Source organism: Lissotriton vulgaris, chromosome 1_1 (assembly GCF_964263255.1).
Source record: "Lissotriton vulgaris chromosome 1_1, aLisVul1.2, whole genome shotgun sequence".
NCBI classification, from domain to species: Eukaryota; Metazoa; Chordata; class Amphibia; order Caudata; family Salamandridae; genus Lissotriton; species Lissotriton vulgaris.
In genome coordinates this window covers 800639924-800662448 of record NC_141685.1, presented here as the reverse complement: position 1 = coordinate 800662448, position 22525 = coordinate 800639924, and the positions used below count along the sequence as shown (strand labels likewise).

At 48.5% G+C, this 22525-nt stretch overlaps 1 protein-coding gene across 1 annotated transcript in view; it reads right to left on the bottom strand.

The window, feature by feature from the left end:
- COP1 (COP1 E3 ubiquitin ligase) overlaps positions 1 to 22525 on the bottom strand; it is a 917107-nt gene that overhangs the window by 414515 nt on the left and 480067 nt on the right. The window contains exon 13 of the mRNA XM_086956597.1: positions 6586 to 6694. Coding sequence (XP_086812723.1) covers positions 6586 to 6694 — 109 coding nt within the window. The remainder of the gene's footprint in view (positions 1 to 6585; positions 6695 to 22525) is intronic.

The following is a 22525-nucleotide window of genomic DNA, read 5'->3' as shown; positions in this document are numbered from 1 at the left end:
GGCCGCTGCACGCTGCAAGTCAGTCCGCGCCTGGACCGTGCCCAGTGCCAGAACCCCTGGACCCCGGAGACACCTCCGCACCCGACTGCACTACGACGCCAGCACCCTCCACGCACTCAACCCCGGAGGAGAACACGCCTGCTACCGGGCCACACCGAAGCGCACCCATGGATCATTCTCCTGCCGGAACTGCAGCCTCATCAGCATCCAGCCCGCCAAACCGTCAAGCAAAGATCCCAACCATCTCCAATGCATCCTCCTCAACACCCGCTTCGCTCGCAAACACGCCATCGAACTCTAGGACCTCCTGAACTCAACTGCCCCAACGTTGCCTTCCTGACGGAGACCTGACTGAACACCACCTCAGCACCAGACATCGCAATCCCAGAAGGCTACAAGATCTCCCGCAGAGACCGCACCAATGGAGTGGGAGGGGGAATCGCCATCATCCACAAGAACACCATCAGAGTCTCGACCAACACCGACGACACCCTCAACACCGCCGAGCACCTGCACTTCCAGATACACACCGACCCCAACACAACCATCAAAGGAACCCTCGTCTACAGACCACCCGGACCACAGTTCAGCGACTCCATCGCCGACCTCATCAACATCCACGTCCTCGCCTCTACGGACTACATCCTCCTCGGGGACCTGAACTTCCACCTCGAGAACAACAACGATGCCAACACCACCGCCCTAATCGACAACCTCGCCAACCTCTGACTCAGACAGCTCATAACATGTCCTACCCACTCCGCGGACACACGCTTGACCCCATCTTCTCAGCAAGTCCCCACGTCTCCTTCAACCATACCACCGAACCCAGCTGGACCGACCACAGATGCGTCCACTTCATCTTCAGGAAACCCACCACGCACCACCGCACCCAACAGATGCTACGCCGCTGCCGGGGCAAGGTCACCAAAGACCAACTGACCACCACCCTCGCCCTGAGACCACCCCCTGACCCCGACACCGCCGCCCTCAACCTCAAACAATGGCTCAACGACTGCGCCGACACCCACGCTCCACTCAGGAACCCCGCCACCAACCACTCCAGCAAGAAAGCTACATGGTTCACCGTAGACCTCCAAGCCTCCAAACGCACCTGCCGAAACTAGAAAAGAACTGGCTCCGCGAACGAACACCAAACAGCCCACAAGAACGCCTCCCGCAGACACCACCAGCTCATCAGGACAGCCAAGAGGACCGCTTTCAAGGACCGCCTAGACAACAATGCACACAACAGCAAAGAGCTCTTCAACATCGTGAAAGAACTCTCTAACCCCGGCTCCAACGACATTTCCCCCTCTCAAGACCTGTGCGACTCACTGGCCAACTTCTTCCACCGCAAGATCGCTGTCATCCACAACAGCTTCAACGCCACTACCCCCACATCCACCACCGAGCTTACCAACCCTGCGACCATCATGCCCACCAGCCGCCTGACCGCCTGGTCCAATGTCAGTGACGAAGACACCATCAAGACCATGAACTCCATCCACTCCGGACGCCATCTGACCCATGCCCACATCACATTTTCAACAAAGCCAGCACAGCCATTGCCCCCCATCTCCGGAAAATGATCAACATCTCCTTTGAGACAGCAACCTTCCCGGAAAGCTGGTAGCACGCGGAGATCAACGCCTTACTGAAGAAACCCAAGGACCTCAAGAACGTCCGGCCCATCTCCCTGCTCCCGTTCCGGCGAAAGTCATAGAGAAAATTGTCAACAGACCCGATACCTCGAAGAAGACAACATCCTGGACCCATCCCAGTCAGGCTTCCGCAGCAACCACAGCACCGAGACCGCACTCATCGCCGCCATCGACGACATCAGGATCCTAATGGACAAAGGAGAAACAGCCGCCCTCATCCTCCTGGACCTCTCAGCCGCCTTCGACACGGTCTGCCACCGCACCCTAAAAGTGCTCCTCCACGATGCCGGAATCCAAGAGGAGGCCCTGGCCTGGACAACGTCCTTCCTCTCCGGCAGAACACAGAGCATCCGCCTCCCACCCTTCCGCTCTAAGACCACCAAGATCATCTGAGGTATATCGCAAAGATCCTCTCTCAGCCCTACGCTGTTCAATATCTACATGGCTCCACTCGTCCACGTCGCCCACCAGCACAGCCTCAACATCATCTCCTACGCCGACGACACCCAACTGATCGTCTCCCTCACCGAAGACCTTCTTGCCGCCAAAGCCAACCTCCACAGGGGAATGAAGCCCGTCACCGAATGGATTAAGGACAGCAGGCTGAAGCTGAATTCTGACAAGACGGAGGTCCTCAACCTCGGATCCATCCACTCCGCCTGGGACGACTCCTGGTGGCCCACCTCGCTGAGAACAGCCCCAGCACCCACCAACCACGCACGCAACCTGGGGATCATCCTCGATTCCACCCTCTCCATGACCAAGCAGGTCAACGCCGTCTCCGCATCCTGCTTCAACACCCTCCGAATGCTCCGCAGGATCTTCAAGTGGATCCCCTCCGAAATGAGAAAAACAGTCACCCAGGCCCTCGTCACCAGCAGGCTGGACTACGGAAACGCCCTCTATGCAGGAACAACAACCAAGCTCCTGAGACGGCTACAACGCATCCAGAACACCTCGGCACGACTGGTCCTCGACATCCCCCGACACAGCCACATCACCCCCACCTGAGAGACCTACACTTGCTCCCCATCAACTAAAAGATGAGAACCTAAAAACTCCTCGTCCACGCACACAACGCCCTACACAACGCCGGACCAGCATACCTCAACGAACGACTCGGCTTCTACACCCCCACCGCAGCCTCCGCTCAGCCAGCCACGCCCTCGCCACGGTCCCACGCATCCTGAAAACGACCGCCGGCGGCAGATCCTTCTCCCACCTTGCCGCCATGACCTGGAACACCCACCCTACCAATCTTCGACAAACCCAAGACATGCTGACCTTCAGAAGACTTCTCAAGACCTGGGTCTTCGATCAGTAGCGGCGTCCCCCCTTCCCCAGCGCCTTGAGACCCTCACGGGTATGTAGTGAGCTTTATAAATTCCTTGATTGATTAATATTGTCTGGTTCCATTTTGAGGCTTGGCTGCACAGCGTTTGCGCTGTGCTTTTTAGGTTTTGCCTGTACAGCGCAGCCCCTATTATCCGTTGTCTCTCTTTAGTTTACACAACTTTAGCTAGGTTATGTGTTTTTTACTCCACATGATTCTAAGTGGCCTTCTGCCATATGGCTCTCATATCTTTTCTGTTTGCTGCCAATAAAGGCGTGAATTCACATAAAAGCATGCACTCTGGTAAAATCAGAACGATCTTAAAGCAAAGTGTCCTCGGTTGTAGACTACCTCAAGGTCAAAACGTCACAAGTCATCACCCTTTGTTGTGTGTGTTAGACTCTGTGAGATCTTTTGTGAACTAGCAATTGAACACATTCACTGCAAAAAATAAACACGGTACAGGAAAGGTAGCTTACAATTAATTTATTTAACAAATATAGCTATGATAGAAATCATATTATTTTCCAATACACAAAATATTACACAGTCCCGCTCAAAAGGACTAATGCATGTCCATATGCACAACAGTGATGTTCAGCAAGAGAGCAGTAATTATGTTACATGCTCTGCTGCACCATATAATTTAATGCACATTACTGCTGAAATGTTTTAGCTGGGCAGGTGTTGATCTACCTAAAATACGCAGCAGGAAGGCCACAAACCCTTTAATGGTAATGTATTTTTTCTGACAATTTGCAGAGGGTCTTTCCTTTACTCCTATTATGTAATTATGAATGTTTACACACTTATACGTGTACTGATCTGGCTTTTTCAAAGCTAAGTGCACAGTATTTTAGGCAGTAGACATCACCAATGAATGCGAGGTCCAGGGAGTTGGATACATCTTTCATATACACATCAGAATAAACACAAGAAGCCACTCTCCTCACAAAATCAGGTCTAGTCTTGTACAACTGTGACAAATGAAAACAGGAAGTTTTGGGATGTGGATGCCAAACATGAGGTTTGGGTCTGGGATGGGCATTACACACACACAGACCTCTGCAATGAATTAACTAAGAGACATTTTATTATGTACTATAAAGCATTCCCCACTGATTAACTTAGCTTGCATTTATTATTCATTTAAGCGTCACAATTATTTATAAGTAGTTACCTGAAGGTGAAAGACCAAGAAAAACACACTCACTAATCCCACTACCATTGCATGCAGCTTCACAGTTCCCCTACCTTTTTTTAATGCTCTTCGACCGCTGCCTGTGTGTAATAACCCTCACCTTGACGGGCTCTTTAAATGTCCTTCAGGTGGCCCTGAGCATACCCTCAGACATAAGGAGGAACTGAAGGGGGTGTTGGATCATGGATAATTTTTCAAAAAGATAGTGATCGTTTTCCTGGACATCATGCACATCAACATGGTGATATGTCTGCCCTCTGTATGACTTTGTGGTATGTAGTAGTGTCATCGGGGAGGCTTGGCTGGATACAGATCCATTTCAGCATCAACGATCAAATCAACATGATAGTCATCCCAAAGGTCATCCCTAGGCTCGGGATAATATGGTGCACCATAGGGCTAGGCAGAGTGAAGTGGGCTGCCCTTTCACTTAGATGAGTGAGGTGATCCCTCTGGTGAATTTGAAGGAGGTAGATCCGGAAGTGGTGGTGAAGAAGGAGGAAGAGGTTGAGCAGGGAGGGAGCTAGTGTCCCTCTCCTTATATCTCTCATGCGAGGAAGGTGGAGAAGGCTTCAAAGAAATTTGCTACTTCTAAGTCAATTTTCTCTTCCGTGGGAGAGTGGTCCAGAGGCTTTAGCAGCAGCTTTGTGGACCTCTTTACTGTCTTCCAGTGCACAAAAAGACACTTTTGGCAAGCAGCTAACTCCTTCGTCAGACGTTGGAGGATAAGCTGCTCTGAATCCTCAGTGCTAGCTGTTGATTGTGTTTTCGGAGCCGAGGGAGCCTTCAATGTGGAGGATGGTGTTTGCAGCGATGTAGGTTTCAGCACCAAAGTTGGCTTCAGTGCTGGTGCAGGCTTTGGTGCTAGTATTGAGGATCTTGCCAGCTGCAAAGGGGCTCAAAGCTTGTGCAGGATCTTTGTGACTGAAGGAGGGAGTGTTGTCTGCTCCGAAGGCTTTGGTCAGTGCCAATCATGGCCCGAAGTAAGTGGTGGTCTGACAGGCTATGGTTTAGAGTCTGGGCTCAATGCCAAACCCCCTCTGGGCGCTATGCTCTGCCTGCACAAGTGACCACTGCACAGGCATGGGTTATGTGGTTCCGACCATACTTATGGTCGTAGTCTTCCATAGTTGTGAGGCATCAGGGGGTTTCTGCTGTTTTCCCTCCGAATTGGGGGAGTCTGCCTCTGAGCTGGATTGGACCAATTTGCCTCTGAGTGACAGGTTTCTTCCTCTGCTTCAACACATGTTCTCAGAAGATGTCAGGGAAGTCACCGGACTCCTGTTTCAGCATTCTCCAACTTGCCCACCTCCACCCATGTGAGCACCTAAGAGTCTTCTTTGTCCAGAAGATGAGGCAGGCCTGGCACGTGATGTTGACATGCTGGTGGGAGAAGCAGAGATTGAGACTTGATGATTGTCGGCCTAGGGGAAATGGTACTGGGGGCAGTATTGGTAGGGAATCCTTCCCATCATTGGCCTTGCATTCAGATTGACAGGGTTCTCGAGAGAAGGGGCAGAGTGCACCAAGTGAGGCCTGGGGCCCCAGAGATGAGGCATGAAGAGGAGCGCTGTCTTCAGTGTACACCGAGAAGAGATGAAAACTGTGATTGAAAATCCAATCAATCAAGGTTTGTATAGAGTGGCTACTCACTCATGAGGGTCTCAAGGCATTTTTTTGGGGGGCTGCTGATCCATCTGCGCTCTGGTGTTCAGTCGATGAGCCAGGTCTTGAAGTCCTTCCTGAATTGGGTCACCGACAGGGATTGTCTGAGGTGAGTTGGCATGGTGTTCCAGGTCTTGGCAGCGAGGTAGGAGAAGGATCTGTCGCAGTGAGTTTTTCCATAGGCACAGGAGTTGAGCGATCAAGTAGGCCTGGTGGTAAAGCTCTCTTAGGCGCCAAACATGGAGCCCAATTGGTACACGTCCTAACTCGATGGCGGAAAACAAACAGTCTAACATGGGAGCCGAAGTTAATGCACATTGCCAACTAAGGGAGGTGTCACTATATCTCGTGACTCAAAAGACTTCTTTGAAGAAAAACAAGCTGCAAACGTCTGAGCCCAACACTAGTTGGCAGGAATATGCAAAGCATCTGTACCTACAGCATATGCTACAAACAATATATTTTAGAACGATGTAAGGCAAAGTATGAAACAAAGAGGAGAGTACTGGGAAAGAGGAGTGTGAAAAGAAGCAGGGAAGTAGGATGTGTGATTGTAAAGAACAACATGTCCTCACAGAGTGCTTCAGAATGGCAGGGTTGGAGTAAAAAGTGAACAAAGAACAGCAAAAGAAGATTTTTGAGAGGACAGTTTTGAGTGAAGGAAAAAAACAAAGGACACAAATGATAGAGAGGAATGATAGAAATAGCTTCCTCTACTTCACCTGATACACCTTCGACCTCTGCCCTGTGAACCCGTCCCACAGGATGACTGTGCCTTCATAGTCACTGCTAGCCAAAAGGTTCTTGTGGTAACTGCTCCAGCTGATACAGCTGCAAAAACCCAAAAGAAGCACTTTACTGGATGCCGATTGGTCCACAATACTTGTAAAATCTTAACTGGTGAAGCAAGCAGATAGGTTAAGACACGTTCTTTGAAAAAGCTCACAGTACTTGTGTGCTACCTAAATAAGAACCAGGCACAGTCCTCTCTTTACCGTGCTGATGGAATATCTAATGAAAAAGAGCCACTTTAACTTTGCATGCTTTCTAAGAGATGCATGCAATGCTGGAGCAGCACAATTCCCTTAAACCCTGGTGCTGCTGAGACACCATGCTGTGCAACAACCCTTTCTCCTGCACTTTGTGCTAGGGGGATAATCTGAGGGGGCGACATATTTCTCATTGCACACAGTACTGGAGAACTATGATGTGATGAGGGAACTTGTGTAATACCCACTGCTGATCCACAAGAAGATCTTCCCTAGAAGTATGAGACATAAGAAGAAGCGCTGCTGCAAAATTAGTTTAATGAAGGTCCAGTCCTTTAATCACCTTACAGATTTCCAATGACGCTAAGGATTCTTCATTATATGCACTATCGTCCTGAAAGACTCACAAAATAACTAGACTGTCCTTGTGTTGATCAGGAGGACACCACAATTCATGAAGCACCAGCATATATAATAGCAGGTATAGTCACTTTATATTGATAACAAATACTTTTTAACTAGTCAGGAGTTCTATAGCACAGCCGCCAAGACTATAGGACATGTGGAGAACCAGTCTACTCATGCCAAACATGACTTCGATTGAGGAACTCAATGTTTAAACCCCTCCATTCAGGTAGCTCCTTAATTTAGGGGCAAACAAGAGAGCAGGCCCATGAAATATGTTGCCTCTGCCAAACTGAAGAACTTCTGTAAATATGAATAAACACAATATACTTATGCAGTGTTTTTTAAAGCTTTCATTCTAAAGAAATGGCTTCTTAAGAACGTTTGCATGTGTGACTGTGAAGACTATATTGGACGTCTTTGTTCTTTCATCCGACATGATAAAAAGGCTCAAATTCTCACCCTCAGAAGACAACACCCAACATTTCACTAATGTATAATAGTGGCTCCGTTTGGGGGGAATAGCTGTTTTTTTCTTTAGCTACACTCACCTATTGTTCAAACTCAAACTGAGACACGACCCCACACTCCATATATATTAGAGACTGCTCTGAACACAAGTAACCAATGCCGCCAAAGGTTTGTTTTGGGGCTTTAATTGGAAATCCAACAGTACTCAATACCTAACAATCGCAACACACCATCAATTCAATCTCATATACAAATAGTCAGATAAAACACCCTAGACAAAACCCCATCAACCTCATGACAAAACATAACACCAAAGCAATATATTTGACAAAGCGCTGCCAAATCAACACCACTATCATGCGCCACATTCAACATACACTCAGCAACACACAGATAACAGTAGCAAATACATGGTACACCCTCATGTGCAAAACACTGTATCCAACACCACTTATCTGACTTGCGATATATTACAAGTATTGGCAAAGCCAATAAGCATGGTCACGTCATTTATGTTTTATTACAAACATATGCCACAAAATTAAAAAGAAGAAAAGGGAGAAAAAACACAACCAACAGCCACCTAAATGTGGGAGCAATATAATTACAATAAAGAATTGAAATTTAAAAAAAATTAACGATCACACATAATTTAAATAAAATAGTAAAGATGCTTCATAGTAGGAAGGTTGCCTAGAACATATAAAGAAACTCTTTTCAGTCTTAATGCACATCATAGAAAAATATTATTCTTTTTGGCACAAAGAAAATATTCCACTGGCTTTGCATTACTATAACCGTACGATATAGTTTAACAACACAAGAAAGTCTATAAACTGACAAAGCCAATAGTGGCTACCACCATGTGGATGGGAAGCAGTGGATAGTGCAATAGACAAAATCAAGGGTATCATCAAGGGCGCAACCTGTTGCCCGATGCAGAAAAGTGGGTCATTGGGGAAAGGACTGAAGAGTAGAAAAGTGTGATTCAGTGGGTGGAAGATAAGGTGGTGGGGAAGGAGGAAGAGGAGGATGCAAAGGGCTGATTACAATGTCCTTTTCTTAGCAGGCGCTGGTAAATCTAGGGCCTCCGCAAAGGAAAGCTGGCACTTAGATGATTATGATGTTGAGTGCACAGGCTGAACTAACATACGGTCAGTGCAAGGTTGTATATGTAGCTTTTTTTGCTTTGGATTGAGCTCTCCTGCATGATTCGGAGGGTTTGGCTCTGAAGTTAACTTGGATGTGGAAGCTGAAGTTTTCTGTACTGAAGCAGTTTTCTTTTTTGGATCCGAGGTGGTCGAAACCGAAGGGGGTGAAGCGGGGTGCTCGGAGCCGAAGAGGCAGGTGGTAGGCTCTTTGCAGAGTCTGATCGGATCGGTGCAGGAGCCAGCTGTTTGGACTTGGCTTTCGGTGCCGAGCCAGAGGATGGGGCGCCCTTTAGCAGATGGTCGGTGTCTACCATGGCCTGCTGGCAGTGGTGGCCGAGCAGCCAAAAAATCCATAGAAACCAAATATTTTTGGGCAGGGTTGCTCACTGTACACATACTCAAAGGAAGAGCGTGCAGCTGGAGACTAGTGTTTAAGGCAGAGCCGGACCCAGAGTCAACTATGGGAAAGGCCTCTTCCACAGCTATAGAGGCCTCAAGAAGCTCTTCCTGTTCGACATCTTGAATGAAGATGTCGGGTGTCTCTTCGATCTCACTACGACATGCCCTATGGTCCCGTAATATCTTTTCCAATCAAAGGATCGACACACGTCACCCACAGTCTGCTTCCTGATGGTCCGGGGCCAGACATAAGTTGCAAACCTGATGGAGGTTGGTTCTCAGCTACTTCGCGTGGCAGAAGCAAAATGGAGTTTGTTCCATTAGCAACACATTCTCTGTAGAAGCTGGTTGTAATAAAGAGTAGGCCCAACGAGCGAGGCCTGAAGGCTGCAGTAGGAGCCCATCAAATCAACAGACGAAAGTTCTCTTATTTTCTGAAAGTATTGATGGAAAAAACGACCGACACATTATCAACAAGAGTGTAAATGAACAGTGAATTGAAAGGATCCCGAGATGGTCTCAAAATGGAACGCCACAAAACACATTCCAAACCCAATGGCAGAAAGAAAACAATCTGCAATGGAGTCGATGCCCATGCACATTATCACCAAGAGGACGAGTCACTTTGTCTCTTGACTCGAAAGACTTCTTCAAAGAAAATAATCTTGCACACATCCAGGCCTAACACTAGAATGCGGAAGCATGCAGAGCATATGTATCTACAGCCACATATGCCTCAGACAGTTTCAAATATACAGGAACAGGTACAAGTACACAGACATGATGCACAGAAAACCATCGCCCAACTATCAGTCAGTACTGCATTGAATGTACCTAGCTCCTGCAGTAGAGGCCTCAATAGGAAAATCATCAGGATAGAAAGAAAAGGTAGTCATAGGTTGTTTGGGGAGCATTGGTACAGCTCAGGGAGCAAATGTTGCAAGTCAACAGGATTAGAACTAGACAAGCAGCCACCCATCCACCATTCCAGACCTTTGGGCCTAGTGCTTAATTGTGCAGGTGCTTAGAGTTGAAGGGCACAAACGATTATTTTTGAGGAACCAGACTTAATTCTCTTCCTTAGACTTCGAACAAGACCCAAAGAGAGGAAGGGATACCAACGGCAGAAGCCATAGGTAGGAAGAAAGTGATAAAAGGGTATGTCAGGGATGAAAACAAACCTGCAAGGGTAAGTAAAAGAGACGGAAATTGTAGGGTGGTGGACGAAAGGGGCACAATGTGGAATCTAAACTGGCAGCCTTCGGGTTTGGCAGGCATAATATTCAGGAATGCTGTGATGGCCTACTAAGAAAAACCTTTGGCCCATGCACTGATATTTTACACTGTTGGAAAATGAAAACGTGCATTCTAAGAGCTTGAGTTTGCGGAGGTTAGGATCTAGGTACTTTGGGCAGAGCTGAGGAATTATTGTGTCTCGAAGCTGGTAGGATGCCTTATTCTCTCAATAATAAAGATTAGGTAGTATTACTGATGAACAGTATGTCCTCTTGGCACTAAGGGCTATTAAAAAACACTGTTGATTAGATGGGATCGTAGACCTGTCTCTTATGTCCATCTCACATTCTTAATCCTTGTGTTCATTCGTTAGTGTCCCTATGCTTCCTGACCCCAACTGCCAGTGACCTTATGTAACTTTCAGCACCTTGTTCAGCAACATTGAGTGGCTGTGCACCCATGTCACATTGTGTCTTTCACTGTCAGATACAGTCACAGTGTCCCTGTTTAAGGGTCCCCACATCATGGTCCAAATGCCAGGATTCCTGAACACTGCCGGTGTCCCCATGTCCATGTAGCCCTTTGACAGGTTGTGTGCCCGTGCCGGAGTCTAAGTCCCAAAATTCTCCTCCCAATGTCTGTGTTATTGTCCCACTGTTACCACTCCAATGTCAGTCTCCAGTGTAACTGTCGCAGTGCCCTCCTTTCTACATCTAGTTAGTGTCAGTGCCTTGGTGTCAGTGCCCCAGCGTCAATGTCCCCATCTCACTTCTTTTATGTCATTGTCCATGTGTTAGTGGCAACCTCAGAATGTCATTGCCACTTTGTCACTGCCCTCTTGTTCTAGTGCCTGTGTTCCCAGACATTCACACTGTATCAGCAGCAGTTGTTTGTGTTGAGGTGCCCTGCGTCTGCATTAGTTTCAATGGCTGGATTAGTATGCCAGTGTCCTTAACCATGTGTCTACCTGAGTGTTGTGTTCCTCCAGTCAGTGCCCTTGTGTTAGTGTCTCTGTGCCATTTCACTGTCCTGGTGTTCTGCCCCACATCAGAATTTTATTATGAGCATTGTAGTATCCTTTTCCAATCTCCCAGTGTCACTGGCCCTTGCAATGATCCCGGCATCGATGTGTATGCCCACATCAGCATTCAAGTGTCACTGTTTCAAGTCAAACTTCGGATGGAAGTGTTGTTGCTCCTGCGTCTTTGTTCGAGTGACTGTGCTTTTGTAACAGTGTGTCCGTGAGACTGATGGTGCTCCTATGTCAGTGTCGATGCCCCTGTCAGTGCCAAGCACTAATGTTTGTGAATTGTGACCCATGTCAACATTTCAGTATCAAAACCGCCATGGCAGTATTGGCGTCCCTGTGTCAGTGTCTCCATGTCTGTGTCTTTGTCAGACCCCAACAGTGTCCACATGTCAGTTTATTGCCTTGATCCCCCCCCCCGTCAGTGACTATGTTTTGTTGCTGTACTTGTATTATGACTTTGTGTCAATATTCTTGTAACCTAGGGTCACCTTGTCAGTGTCCCAGTGAACCTCCCCCATAATAGCGTCCTAGCATTAGTGAATGCGCCCCACGTCCATGCTCCAGTGTCGCTGTTCTCATGCCAGTATTAGTGCTCCTGTTCCATTGCCCCCTGCGAAAGTGACAGAGTTAGCGCATGTCATTATTCTAGTGACAGGGCCTATTTGCCACTGGGCATGTGTCTGTGCCCCATTGTTAGTGTCCTAGTGTCAGTCTACATTTGTTATTGTACCCATGTCAATGTTAGTGCTCCTGTGGCAGTAAGAGTGTTGGTGCCGCCTTGCCATGGGGCATGCGTCATTGGTGGTACCCTGTGTCAATTTTCTGGTGTCCCTGTGAGCATCACCCACTCACACCACCCTGAGTTACTTTACCAGCCTTAGAATCCCACATTAGGTCATCGTTTGCTTATAGACTGATTATTCTATCCTAAGTAACCTTAAAAACACGAAATGGATGGATGAGCTCAGGGGAGTGGGGGAGAGATCTGGTGATTTGGAAAATGGACCAGGAATGGTAAGTATTTCAGGCAGGATATCTTGAAAAAAGTGGTGAAATAATAGCTTAGATTAACTACATTTTAGTTTACCTCAATACAGCAACCAAATTTGCTGAGCTTTGTTGCTCGAGGGGGAAGAAGCAGCACAGAACGAGATATAATCAAAATGCTTTCCCGTGGGTACTTTCTTCGCCTAGTGCAACGCACACACCTCGCACCACGGTGCAAACGTGTGTATGCAATTTCTAGCATAAGTTTTGAACTAGCAGTATATCCTTTTAGTACAATATGCTATGCCTATGTCATTTTTATAATATTTCACACACTGGATATGTGCTGTACAGTGCACTGTGTGAAACGCAATGCAATGGATGAAATGTTAACAAAAATAACATTTATCCATCTTAGTACCTACTTGAAGGAGGGATTATTATTCATGCAAAGCCCAGTCTGTCTAGTTTAGTAGACCAGACATCAAATAAACATAGGTGTTTGTGCTGTAATGCCCAAGCACCACCCATGTAACCCCCCTCTTGTTGCCAAGTGACGTAAAGCACAATTTGCACTCAGGAAAGGGAACCTTTGCAGCACAAAGCAACGTTTGGACTGGAAAGTAAATCCCCTTCCCAGAGGTTGCACCACTTTACATGACTATGTCTTAGTAAGCCTGCCCCAATGTTTTTCCTAGACAGAGGGAGAGCGCAACTTGAAACAAGCATTTGCAATTCAATAGGTCTCGCATTAGGAAAGTTTGAGCTATTGGTATTGTAAATGACACATTTTTTTTTATGTTTTGTTTTTGGAAATAGCCAAATTAATAGCTTTGTCATTTACACTGCCAATAGTTATAACTTTCGCAAAAGTGACACCTATACCATTAGTAATACAATATGTGTTGTATTTACGTCACTTACATGTATTGATATTACAAATAACAATGGCTTTTAATTTTTTTAATAATTAATACATAAATAAAAATTATTGTAATTTATAATGGCAATAGCTTAAACTTTTGTAAATAACTTTTGTGAAGATTATGTTCAGTGTATTTTATTGTGACGAAAATCCAAGAACAGAAGGGAAATATTAACATCTTTTTGTTACATTTGTAATAAAGCTTGAAACATTGAGAGAACATATTTGAACCAGTTGTTAAACGGTTGCACAGATTGATGCTGTGGTAGCGCTGAGTGATGTTGTGGTGGCAAACGAGTGATGCTGTGGCGATCAGTGCTGCTGTGGTAGCGCATAGTGATGTTCTGATGCCCCTGGGTGATGCTGTGGTGGTGCTGAGTGATGCTGTATACTATGATATGTTTTGCTATCCTAGGTTTTGTTATGCTATGCTATGTTTTGCTATCCTATCTTTTGATTTGTTATGTTATGCTATGCTGTGTTTTGTTATGCTATGTTTTGTTATGCGATGCTATGTTATGCTATGCTATGTTTTGTTGTGTTTTATTATGCTGTGCTTTGTTTTGCTATGCTATGTGTTGTTATGCTATGCTATGCTTTGTTATGCTATGTTTTGCTATGCTATGTTTTGCTATGCTAATATATGTTTTGTTTTACTAGGCTATGTTTTTTTTTTGTAACATTTTTATTTGTAGTTTGCAAAGGTGAAAGTAGAAAAAGAGAGGAATAGAAAAAAAGGACAAGAAAGAAGGCGAAGGCGAAAAAAGGAACAGGCGACATTCTGCCATAGAGCCCCACATAGGGGGTGCTGAAGAACATTATTGCAAAAAAATAAAGGGAAACCCAAAAAGTACAGCAAAAGGGACGGCAGCCAGCAGAGTCAATAGAAGTGCTAATGATATGGAACTTCAGTCTACATTGTCCGTAGTACGCATCCATGTCCCAGCGGCTAGTGCATAGTTCTCAGAAGAAGAGGGGTGTTCCAATCTCGCTCATAATCATAGAGGAAAAAAAAAAAAAAAAGGCCCAGGCCGTCCGCCTGCAAAAGTGCATCAAGTCGCAACTAAGAGAAAAACAACAACCCCAACCAACGCCCCACCTCCCCCTTCTTCCCCTCCTACCCCCCACCCCTCCCCCAGTGGTGACGACCAGCACGCAGTCAGAACATCATCATACACACAGGTGATTAGATTTGAAAGAGGTGAAGCGCACGTAGCGCCGAAGGGCAAACTGCTGAAGGCAACCCACGTGACATAAACCTTACCAAGGGGCCCCAATTGAACATGAAGTTTTTAAAGTTCCCCAGGAAGATATCTGAAAGTCGCTCCATACTCAGTAGTCGCCATAGCCGTGCATGCCATAAAGAAATGGCCGGAGCAGTCGGGCTTTTCCAAGCGGTTGCCAAAGTCAGCTTGGCCGCCCCCAGACACAGCCACATAATGCGCTTATCAGCTCTAGTTTGGTGTTCAAGCTGCGGATCCCTGAGGCCCAACAAGACAAACTCCATTGAGTCCGGGAGTGAGTATCCCAGCACATCTTTGATGTGGGAGAGGATCTCGGACCAAAAGGGCCGGATGGTGGGGCAGTCCCACCAGATGTGGCTGAAGTCACCCAACATCCCGCAGCCTCGCCAACACTTATCTGAGGTAGCCGGGAATATCCGGTGCAACTTGGACGGATACAAATACCAATCGAAGATAAGCTTCATATGAGCCTCTCTGAGATCAGTAGAATGATTATGTGCCGTCACATCCCGCCATAAGCTCCTCCATTCGCTGTCGGAAATATCCCTCCCAAGTGTACTCTCCCAGTGATCCATATAGCGAGGTCGAGGGGACATCGCGGTGTCTAATAGCATCCCATACAAAAAAGAAATCGCCCCCTTCATGGTGGATGTGCGAAGAATAAAGGTTTCAAATTTCGTCAAAGGTCTAGTAGCTGCATCCACCACTCCAGGGGACGTCGCCCAATGAAGGAGCTGAAGATGACGAAAGCGTTCGGATGGCAGAACACCGTAGTCCCTCATACAATTATGGAAAGTAAGGGGTGTGGCACCGTGGAACAGGTGGGTGAGGGCCCTACAGCCACCCTCCCTCCACACACCAAAGGGTCCCTCCGTCAACGCCGGAGGGAAGGCCGGGTTGAAATGGATAGGGGTGAACGGGGACGGGAATGTGGTCCACCGATCATCGCCACTGACCGTGTCCCAGACCTTTAACACCGTGCTAGTGGGGGTGCTAATGTACGCGTTTCTGGGCCGATCCACCTTAGGTTTCCAAGATAGATCCCAGATGGATCGCCCCGCAACGCTCCAATCCATATGGAGCCAGTGCTTCTCCGAAAGCTGCTGGGACCATTCCACCAGGACTCTCAATTGGGCAGCCTTATAATGCAAGTGCATGTCCGGGAACCCCACCCCTCCCTCCATTCGTGGGCGTCGGAGAACCGCATATGAAAGTCGCGCCCGACCACCTTGCCAGACGTATTTCAACATCAAGGTCTTAAGCCGACGGAAGTAATCCACTCCTATCGGAATGGGTAGAGCTTGGAAGAGGTACAGGAGTTTAGGCAGGAGGACCATTTTAAGCGCATGAATCCTACCCAACCACAAGATATATTTCGGTTTCCATCTCTCCAATTCCGCACGTATCGACGCCAGCATCGGAGGGAAGTTGGCCTGAAATAGTGCACCTACGGTAGAGGTCAGCCGTACGCCCAGGTATAGTAAGGAGGAGGTTGACCACGAGAGTGGGGTAAGCGACCGGATCCGGTGCACCTCACCAGGCGGTAGGGTTAAGTTCAAAATGTACGATTTATCAAAGTTAACTTTGAACCCCGCCACCGTTTCAAACTCAGAGAGCACTGCATGGATATGGGGTAACGACAACGCCGGATCCCGAATTGACAGTAATACGTCATCAGCGAAGAGCGCGAAATCTTATGTTGCTCACACGTAAAGGGGTGGCCCAAGATCCGTTCATTCTCTCGAATCGCTAATGCCAACGGTTCTATGCTAAGCGCAAAGAGAAGTGGCGAGAGCGGACAGCCCTGACGTGTTCCGCGGGAGTGGTGGAAACTCCCGGACCTATGACCGTTAACCAGCACCCGAGAGGTGGGACTGTTGTAATTGGCCTCAAGCATTCTTATGAATCGGGGTGAGAACCCGAATGTGAAACCGCTCAGCCTTCTCAATCAGATGGATTACGCGCCGCAAGTTGTCGTGAGTTTGTCGACCTTTTATAAACCCGGACTGGTCCGGGTGGATCAGAGCCGGCATCAAGTCCTGCAGCCTACGAGCAAGAATAGACGAATACAACTTAGCGTCCAGGTTAAGAAGATGCGCAGTTGGTAAGATCCTTCCCTGGTTTGGGGATAATAGTGATCAGGGCCTCAGCCATGGTGTCCGAGGTTCTACCCTCAGAAGCCATCGCGTTGAAAAGGGAGACCAGGTAGTCGCAGATATCTGACCCGGGGCCTTGTGTAGTTTCAGAGCCTTAATGGCGTCCAGCACCTCCGCCCTAGAAATGGGGGAAGACAGCAACTCGTTCCATTCCCTGGAGACCTGTGGGATAGGAAGACCACCCAAAAACGCAGACTGGGCCTCTGGATTCAGGGCGTCGCTCGAGTAGAGATCCGCGTAAAAGCGACCAAAAATGGCCGCCTTGTCTACATCCTTATGCCGAATAGAACCTGTATGGTCCTGTATGCCCCCGATGTAATCCCGCTCGCGCTTGTCTCGAAGCTGCCGGGCAAGGTGACGTCCAACCTTATTCCCCTGGGAGTAGGAGACGCGTCTGAGACGTAGGAGGGTAAATTCAGCCCGGTTGTTGTAGTGGGCTTTCAATTTCCCCCGTACCGCCGTAAGCGGGCGGAGGGTCACCCTAGAGGGGTTCGACTTGTGCGCCTGCTCCAGGGCCGCAAGCTCCGATTCCAGAGCCTCCCTCTCCTTCCACCGAAGCTTGTTAAGATTTGCGTTAAGGGCGAGGCACGTACCTCGTATTGAGGCCTTGCACGCATCCCACGTGGTATACACTGACGTATCAGAAGGTGGGTTAAGAGTAAAAAAGTCTCCTATAGCCTTTCGCAGCTCCTTATAGGACACCTCATCCCGCACCAACGCCGCCGGGAAGTACCACTTCCACCAGCCGTCCCCCCCTACAGACCAATGCAACCCAAGCACCACTAAACTATGGTCCGACAATGAGAGCGGGAAGATATCAGCCATTCGAATATCTCCCCTGAGGGCCTGGCTAACAAAAATGTGATCTATGCGGGAGTACGAGCGATGGACGTGAGAAAAGAAAGCATAATCCCTGGCCTGAGAATGTACGAAGCGCCAACTATCCACCAGACCCAATTCGCCTACCTGACGTTGTGTTTCCTCCGAGAAGATACCAGTATCTGCCCTGCGCGCCCCCGAGCTATCTAAATCCCTGTCCCACACCATGTTGAAGTCCCCCAACATTATCAAGTGCCCATCCACAAAGTCCCCCATCTTGTCCATCAAGCATTGCAAAAAACCATTTTGGCCCGCATTCGGAGCATAAACCACAACAAATGTACACTGGCGGCCATATAGTGACCCCTTCACCATTAGCGAACGGCCCTCCTTATCACCGCTCACCCCCAGGGGTTGAAAGGGGAGAGAGGCCCGAAAGAGGAGGGCCACCCCTCTATGCTTCGTGGGCGCAGACGCCCTGTAGATAAGGGGGAAATTCCTATGACGGAGTCTCAGTTCGTCTCTCCTGGCCAAGTGGGTCTCCTGGAGGGCAACTACATCTAGGTGGTGGTCTGAAAGATACTTCCAGAGCTTCTGGCGTTTCTGCGGGGAATTGAGACCCTTCACGTTCCAGGTACCTATACTAACTGGCATGATGACGACATGAGACTCCGTTCTGTGCGTTTGCTAAGGTACCCAGAGTCCAACCCCCGACAATTACCAGTCCACACCCCCCTGTATCAGGCCCCCCTCCCAACAAACCCCCCGTAGTCTGGGCCATCTCTCCCACCTCAGTGACTCCAGCGTACCTGTTAGACCTGACATCATTGGCTTGAGTCTCTCCTCCATGTTTTTTCTGTTTGCCTCCACTGTTTTACGATGTTTTGCTGGTATATGCTTTGGGCGCTGTGCCACTGCTGATCAGTGCCACAGCGCAAGTGCTCCCTATGTTAAATTGATGTATCTATTGTATCCATGTTTGGCCTATTTGGTTTACTGTCAGTCCCTAGTCTAGTGCACCAGGAGTGCCGGGGCTTGTAAATACAAATGCCGCTCGTGGGCTCGCAGCACGTGTTGTGCCAACCACAAGAGCGGCCTCGTAAAAGAATGTTTACGGGTCGGTCATTGCGAGACCCACGTGCAGCCTAGTGCTGTCACGAAGGCTGCGCAAGTATACCTACTTGCCAGCCCCACAAACCTTCCCTTGACTCCATGTTAGTCACCCCTATGGTAGGCCCGCGGGCAGGGTGCATTGTAAGTATAAGGTAGGACACGCCTGACCAAGTTGGCATGTCCTAATAGTGAATTGCAGCCATCTTCGTTCTTCACTATTGCGAGGTAGCCTGCTCTCCATTAGTTAGAATGGGCCGCCGGGATTATTAATGCTATGATCCTAGCTGGCTCGGGGAGCGTGGTGCAATGTCGAGGTTGGTATCCCTGAACTCGGGGTTTGATTACGCATCCGTTGGTGTGGATGGTTTTTGGACTCTGGGTTTGAAAATAGCACTTTTAGAAAGTGTCTATTTTCTTGTCTAACCATATCTGGTTTCTGCTGGTCTTGCGTGTGTGTGACAGGAGCTGGGTGGCTCCACAGGTCTGGATGAGTCAGTGTGGGATGAGTGGGACATTTGCGTTGAGAGTAGGGGGAGAGTAGTTGCTGATAGCCTGCCCTGCCTGATACAATGCTGGCTCCACCTCCTGCCAAGCGGCTGATGGCTCTGTGCCTGCCATGGACGATCCTCGCCCCACCTCCTACCAGGAGGCCGATAGCTCTGCTCCTGCCAGTGTCAATGCTGGTGCCACCTCCTGCTGGGCGTCTGAGGCCCCAGCCCTGCTCAGTGAATAGGCCAGGTGCTTCTGCCTAGCTCCACCCACAACAGACCCAGGATGTTGGGAAATTCCCCTGCATGGACAAAGGGATCAAAGCCGAAAAGGGTTATAAGAGAAGGACCCCTGAACCAAGAAATCAGATCACTTCTGACAAGGAACCCTGTAACCAAGGACAAGAGGCCTGCTGATCTAAGGACTTGCCTACCCCTTCTGCCAGTGTGCTGTTTGCTGGGGGGAATCCTGCAGTGCTTCTTTATTTTTGCCAAGGAACCAGGAGAGAGGAACTGTGTGTGTACTCTCACGCGTGCTAAGAAAATCTCCAAGGACTTGAGGTAATTGAAATTTTTATGGTTAAGTATGTCCCCTATCGTGTACCCCAACGTCTCCATGTACGTGCTTCAAGTACATGTAATTTCCCTCCATGACCGAATATGAAGACGCAAATACATTTGCGTCCAACGTTAACATGTCCTCTTTCAGATCCACTATGGATGGATCGATAATTCCGTTCCTAACCATACCATGCCAACGTCTTTACATGGTACACTTTTACGTTTTTCCTGGCTCTGCCGAGTTAGGCCCTGATTTCTGTCTCCGAGCCCTTTCTGCCTCCTGCCTCTGAAAGCTGCAGCATGGACACGTATCCCTGACCTCTGCCTTACTTCCTGCCAAGCGAAGCGGTGCCTGGCTCAACCTGGCCTGCCTGCCAAGATCGTATTTTGCCTTCAAGTTATCTGTTCAGCCTCTTTGAAAATACATTCCTGTCTAGTGATTTAGGTAAACATCTCCCCGGCTGCAGAGCAAAGAGCAAGCCTTCCTGTTTCCATGCAAGTAATTTACAGTTCCCGTTGCCATAGTAGGCCCATGGCCCCTGCACGTAGACACATATGCACGCACTAGCATTCAGTATAGACTAGCTTCTGCCCAAGAGACCTTTTACTCCAGAGAATACATCCTCCAAACATAAGATACTAGATATGTTATAGGTCCAGGTCGTTCTGACATCCCAGACTTCTGTCTCCTCTACTAGTGTTAAAGTTCTCCCCAGTTACACATCTATGTCACGTCTTGCTAGTTGCGCGCGCCTCCTCACTTTCTGCTGATCCTGCAACTTTCTCTATGCACCCACCCACATGTGACGATTTCTGTGACGTTTCTCTGACATGTACAGTGCACGCCTCCGTGTACGCCTATTACACGCCTTCTTTCACGCCTCCTGTTACGCACATGTGTACTTATCTTCTCTTTTTCACCTGTTACGCCTACTGTATTGGATTCAATTATGTTACTTTACTATATATAATGTGTAATGTTAATAAAACGTTGACTGTCCCTTCCCGAACCCTAGTGGTGACGGAACATGATCTCCAACCTCGAGGTTTTTCCATTAAAACCCGTATGACTCAGATACCACGGACTCTGCCTCTCATTTTTATGAGCTGTCTTGTAATGATAATTATACGGAAAAATAGATTAGGTAAAATATTTACAACAGACTGGAAGAGTGCCAGTCTCCTGCTGAAGTCACAGGGCTAAAGGACTTCATCTGCTTAAAGTGCTATTTGCTGGAACCTGTGAATCCAGCACCTCTGAAAGAGCCAGCAACCTCGACGCCGACGGACGTCGCCGAATCCAGCTCGACATCTTGAGTAACGGCTCCAGTGTCCCGCTTCCTCGACGCCGGCTGCCGGGCCCGATTGACGCCAGCAGCAACGCCAGTGAGTAGTGAGTTCGGCTCCAGCTCCAAGGGACCTCGTGTCTGCACCGCTGCTGATCGCATCGACTGCGTGCCCTCTCGACGCCGTGAGCGCTGCTCACACTTTGCAACCGCATCATCGACAACGACGCCGGCTGAGGCCTGATCGACACCGAAGACGCGACGCCGGATTGCTCGACGCCGCTGATCACGGTGTGCTTCATTTTCCAAGGTACTGTGTTGTTGGGGGTCCGTGTGACTCCGGGCTCGACGTAGCGCTCCTCGCGGTTGACGCCGAACCTTTGGATTAACTTTGCCTCGACGTCGTGTAGCTCCCGTGTGAGTTACCTCGTTGCTAAGAACTGTGTTTCCAAGAAGAAGATTTGCTTTGATACTAAAGACTTTGTGCTAAAGAAGAAACTACCTTGAACTATTTTCCCCTTCCCAGAGTATTTATTAAGATTGTGTACATTTTTGTCGTTATTTGGTCTTGTGCTAAACCTTATATAAAAATACTTATTTTTATAATACTACTGTGTCGTGTCCATTTGTAGTGTATTCCCTTTATTACTGTATGTGGTCATAAATGCTTAACGCACAGCCTCCGAGATAAGCCTATCTGCTCTGCCAAGCTACCGAGGGGGTGAGCAGGGGTTATCAAAGGGTGTGATCCCCTTGCCCTGACTAGAAAAGGTGTGTCCCTATTTGTCAGAAGTGTATACCTCTGCCAACTAGAGACAGCCGGTTCTAACAGTACCCCACCTCCGAATCTCCCTGGCAGGACGACAGGTTAAATTCTGTATACTGAAAGTAATTGTACAAAGACAGCAAGGTTAAAGCCCCAAGTACCCACCGGTCATGGGGAACCGCATTCACCCCTCCCCAGCATCCCAGAGAGGCCTCCTCCCTACGAATCATAAGAAATGGAAAGGTCATATTGTAGTACAAGATGAGAAGTGCAAAGAAGAACACCACTAGGGCCAACAGCATCACATACACACCATCCTCGGTCGCCACCACACCCCCCCTCCCCACCAACCCCAACCCCAACAGTTCCCCTGCAGTACCAACCCCCAGGACTCCCTCCTTCCCACCCCCCCCCCAACAACCCAAAAAACAAGAAGACAGAGCTCAAGGCACTAAACCTGACCCAAGCACTCAGTAGTTCCAATGGGCCACGGGTCACAAGGTCCACATCAGACTGGAATCGGGGTGGGGGCACCAGTTCGGGGGCCCCCAGGGCCACGGCCTGGGGTGTCTTCTCCAAAAGTACCATAGTACCCCGGGACCTTAGGGCCAGAGACCCTCCGGCGCCCAACCATCA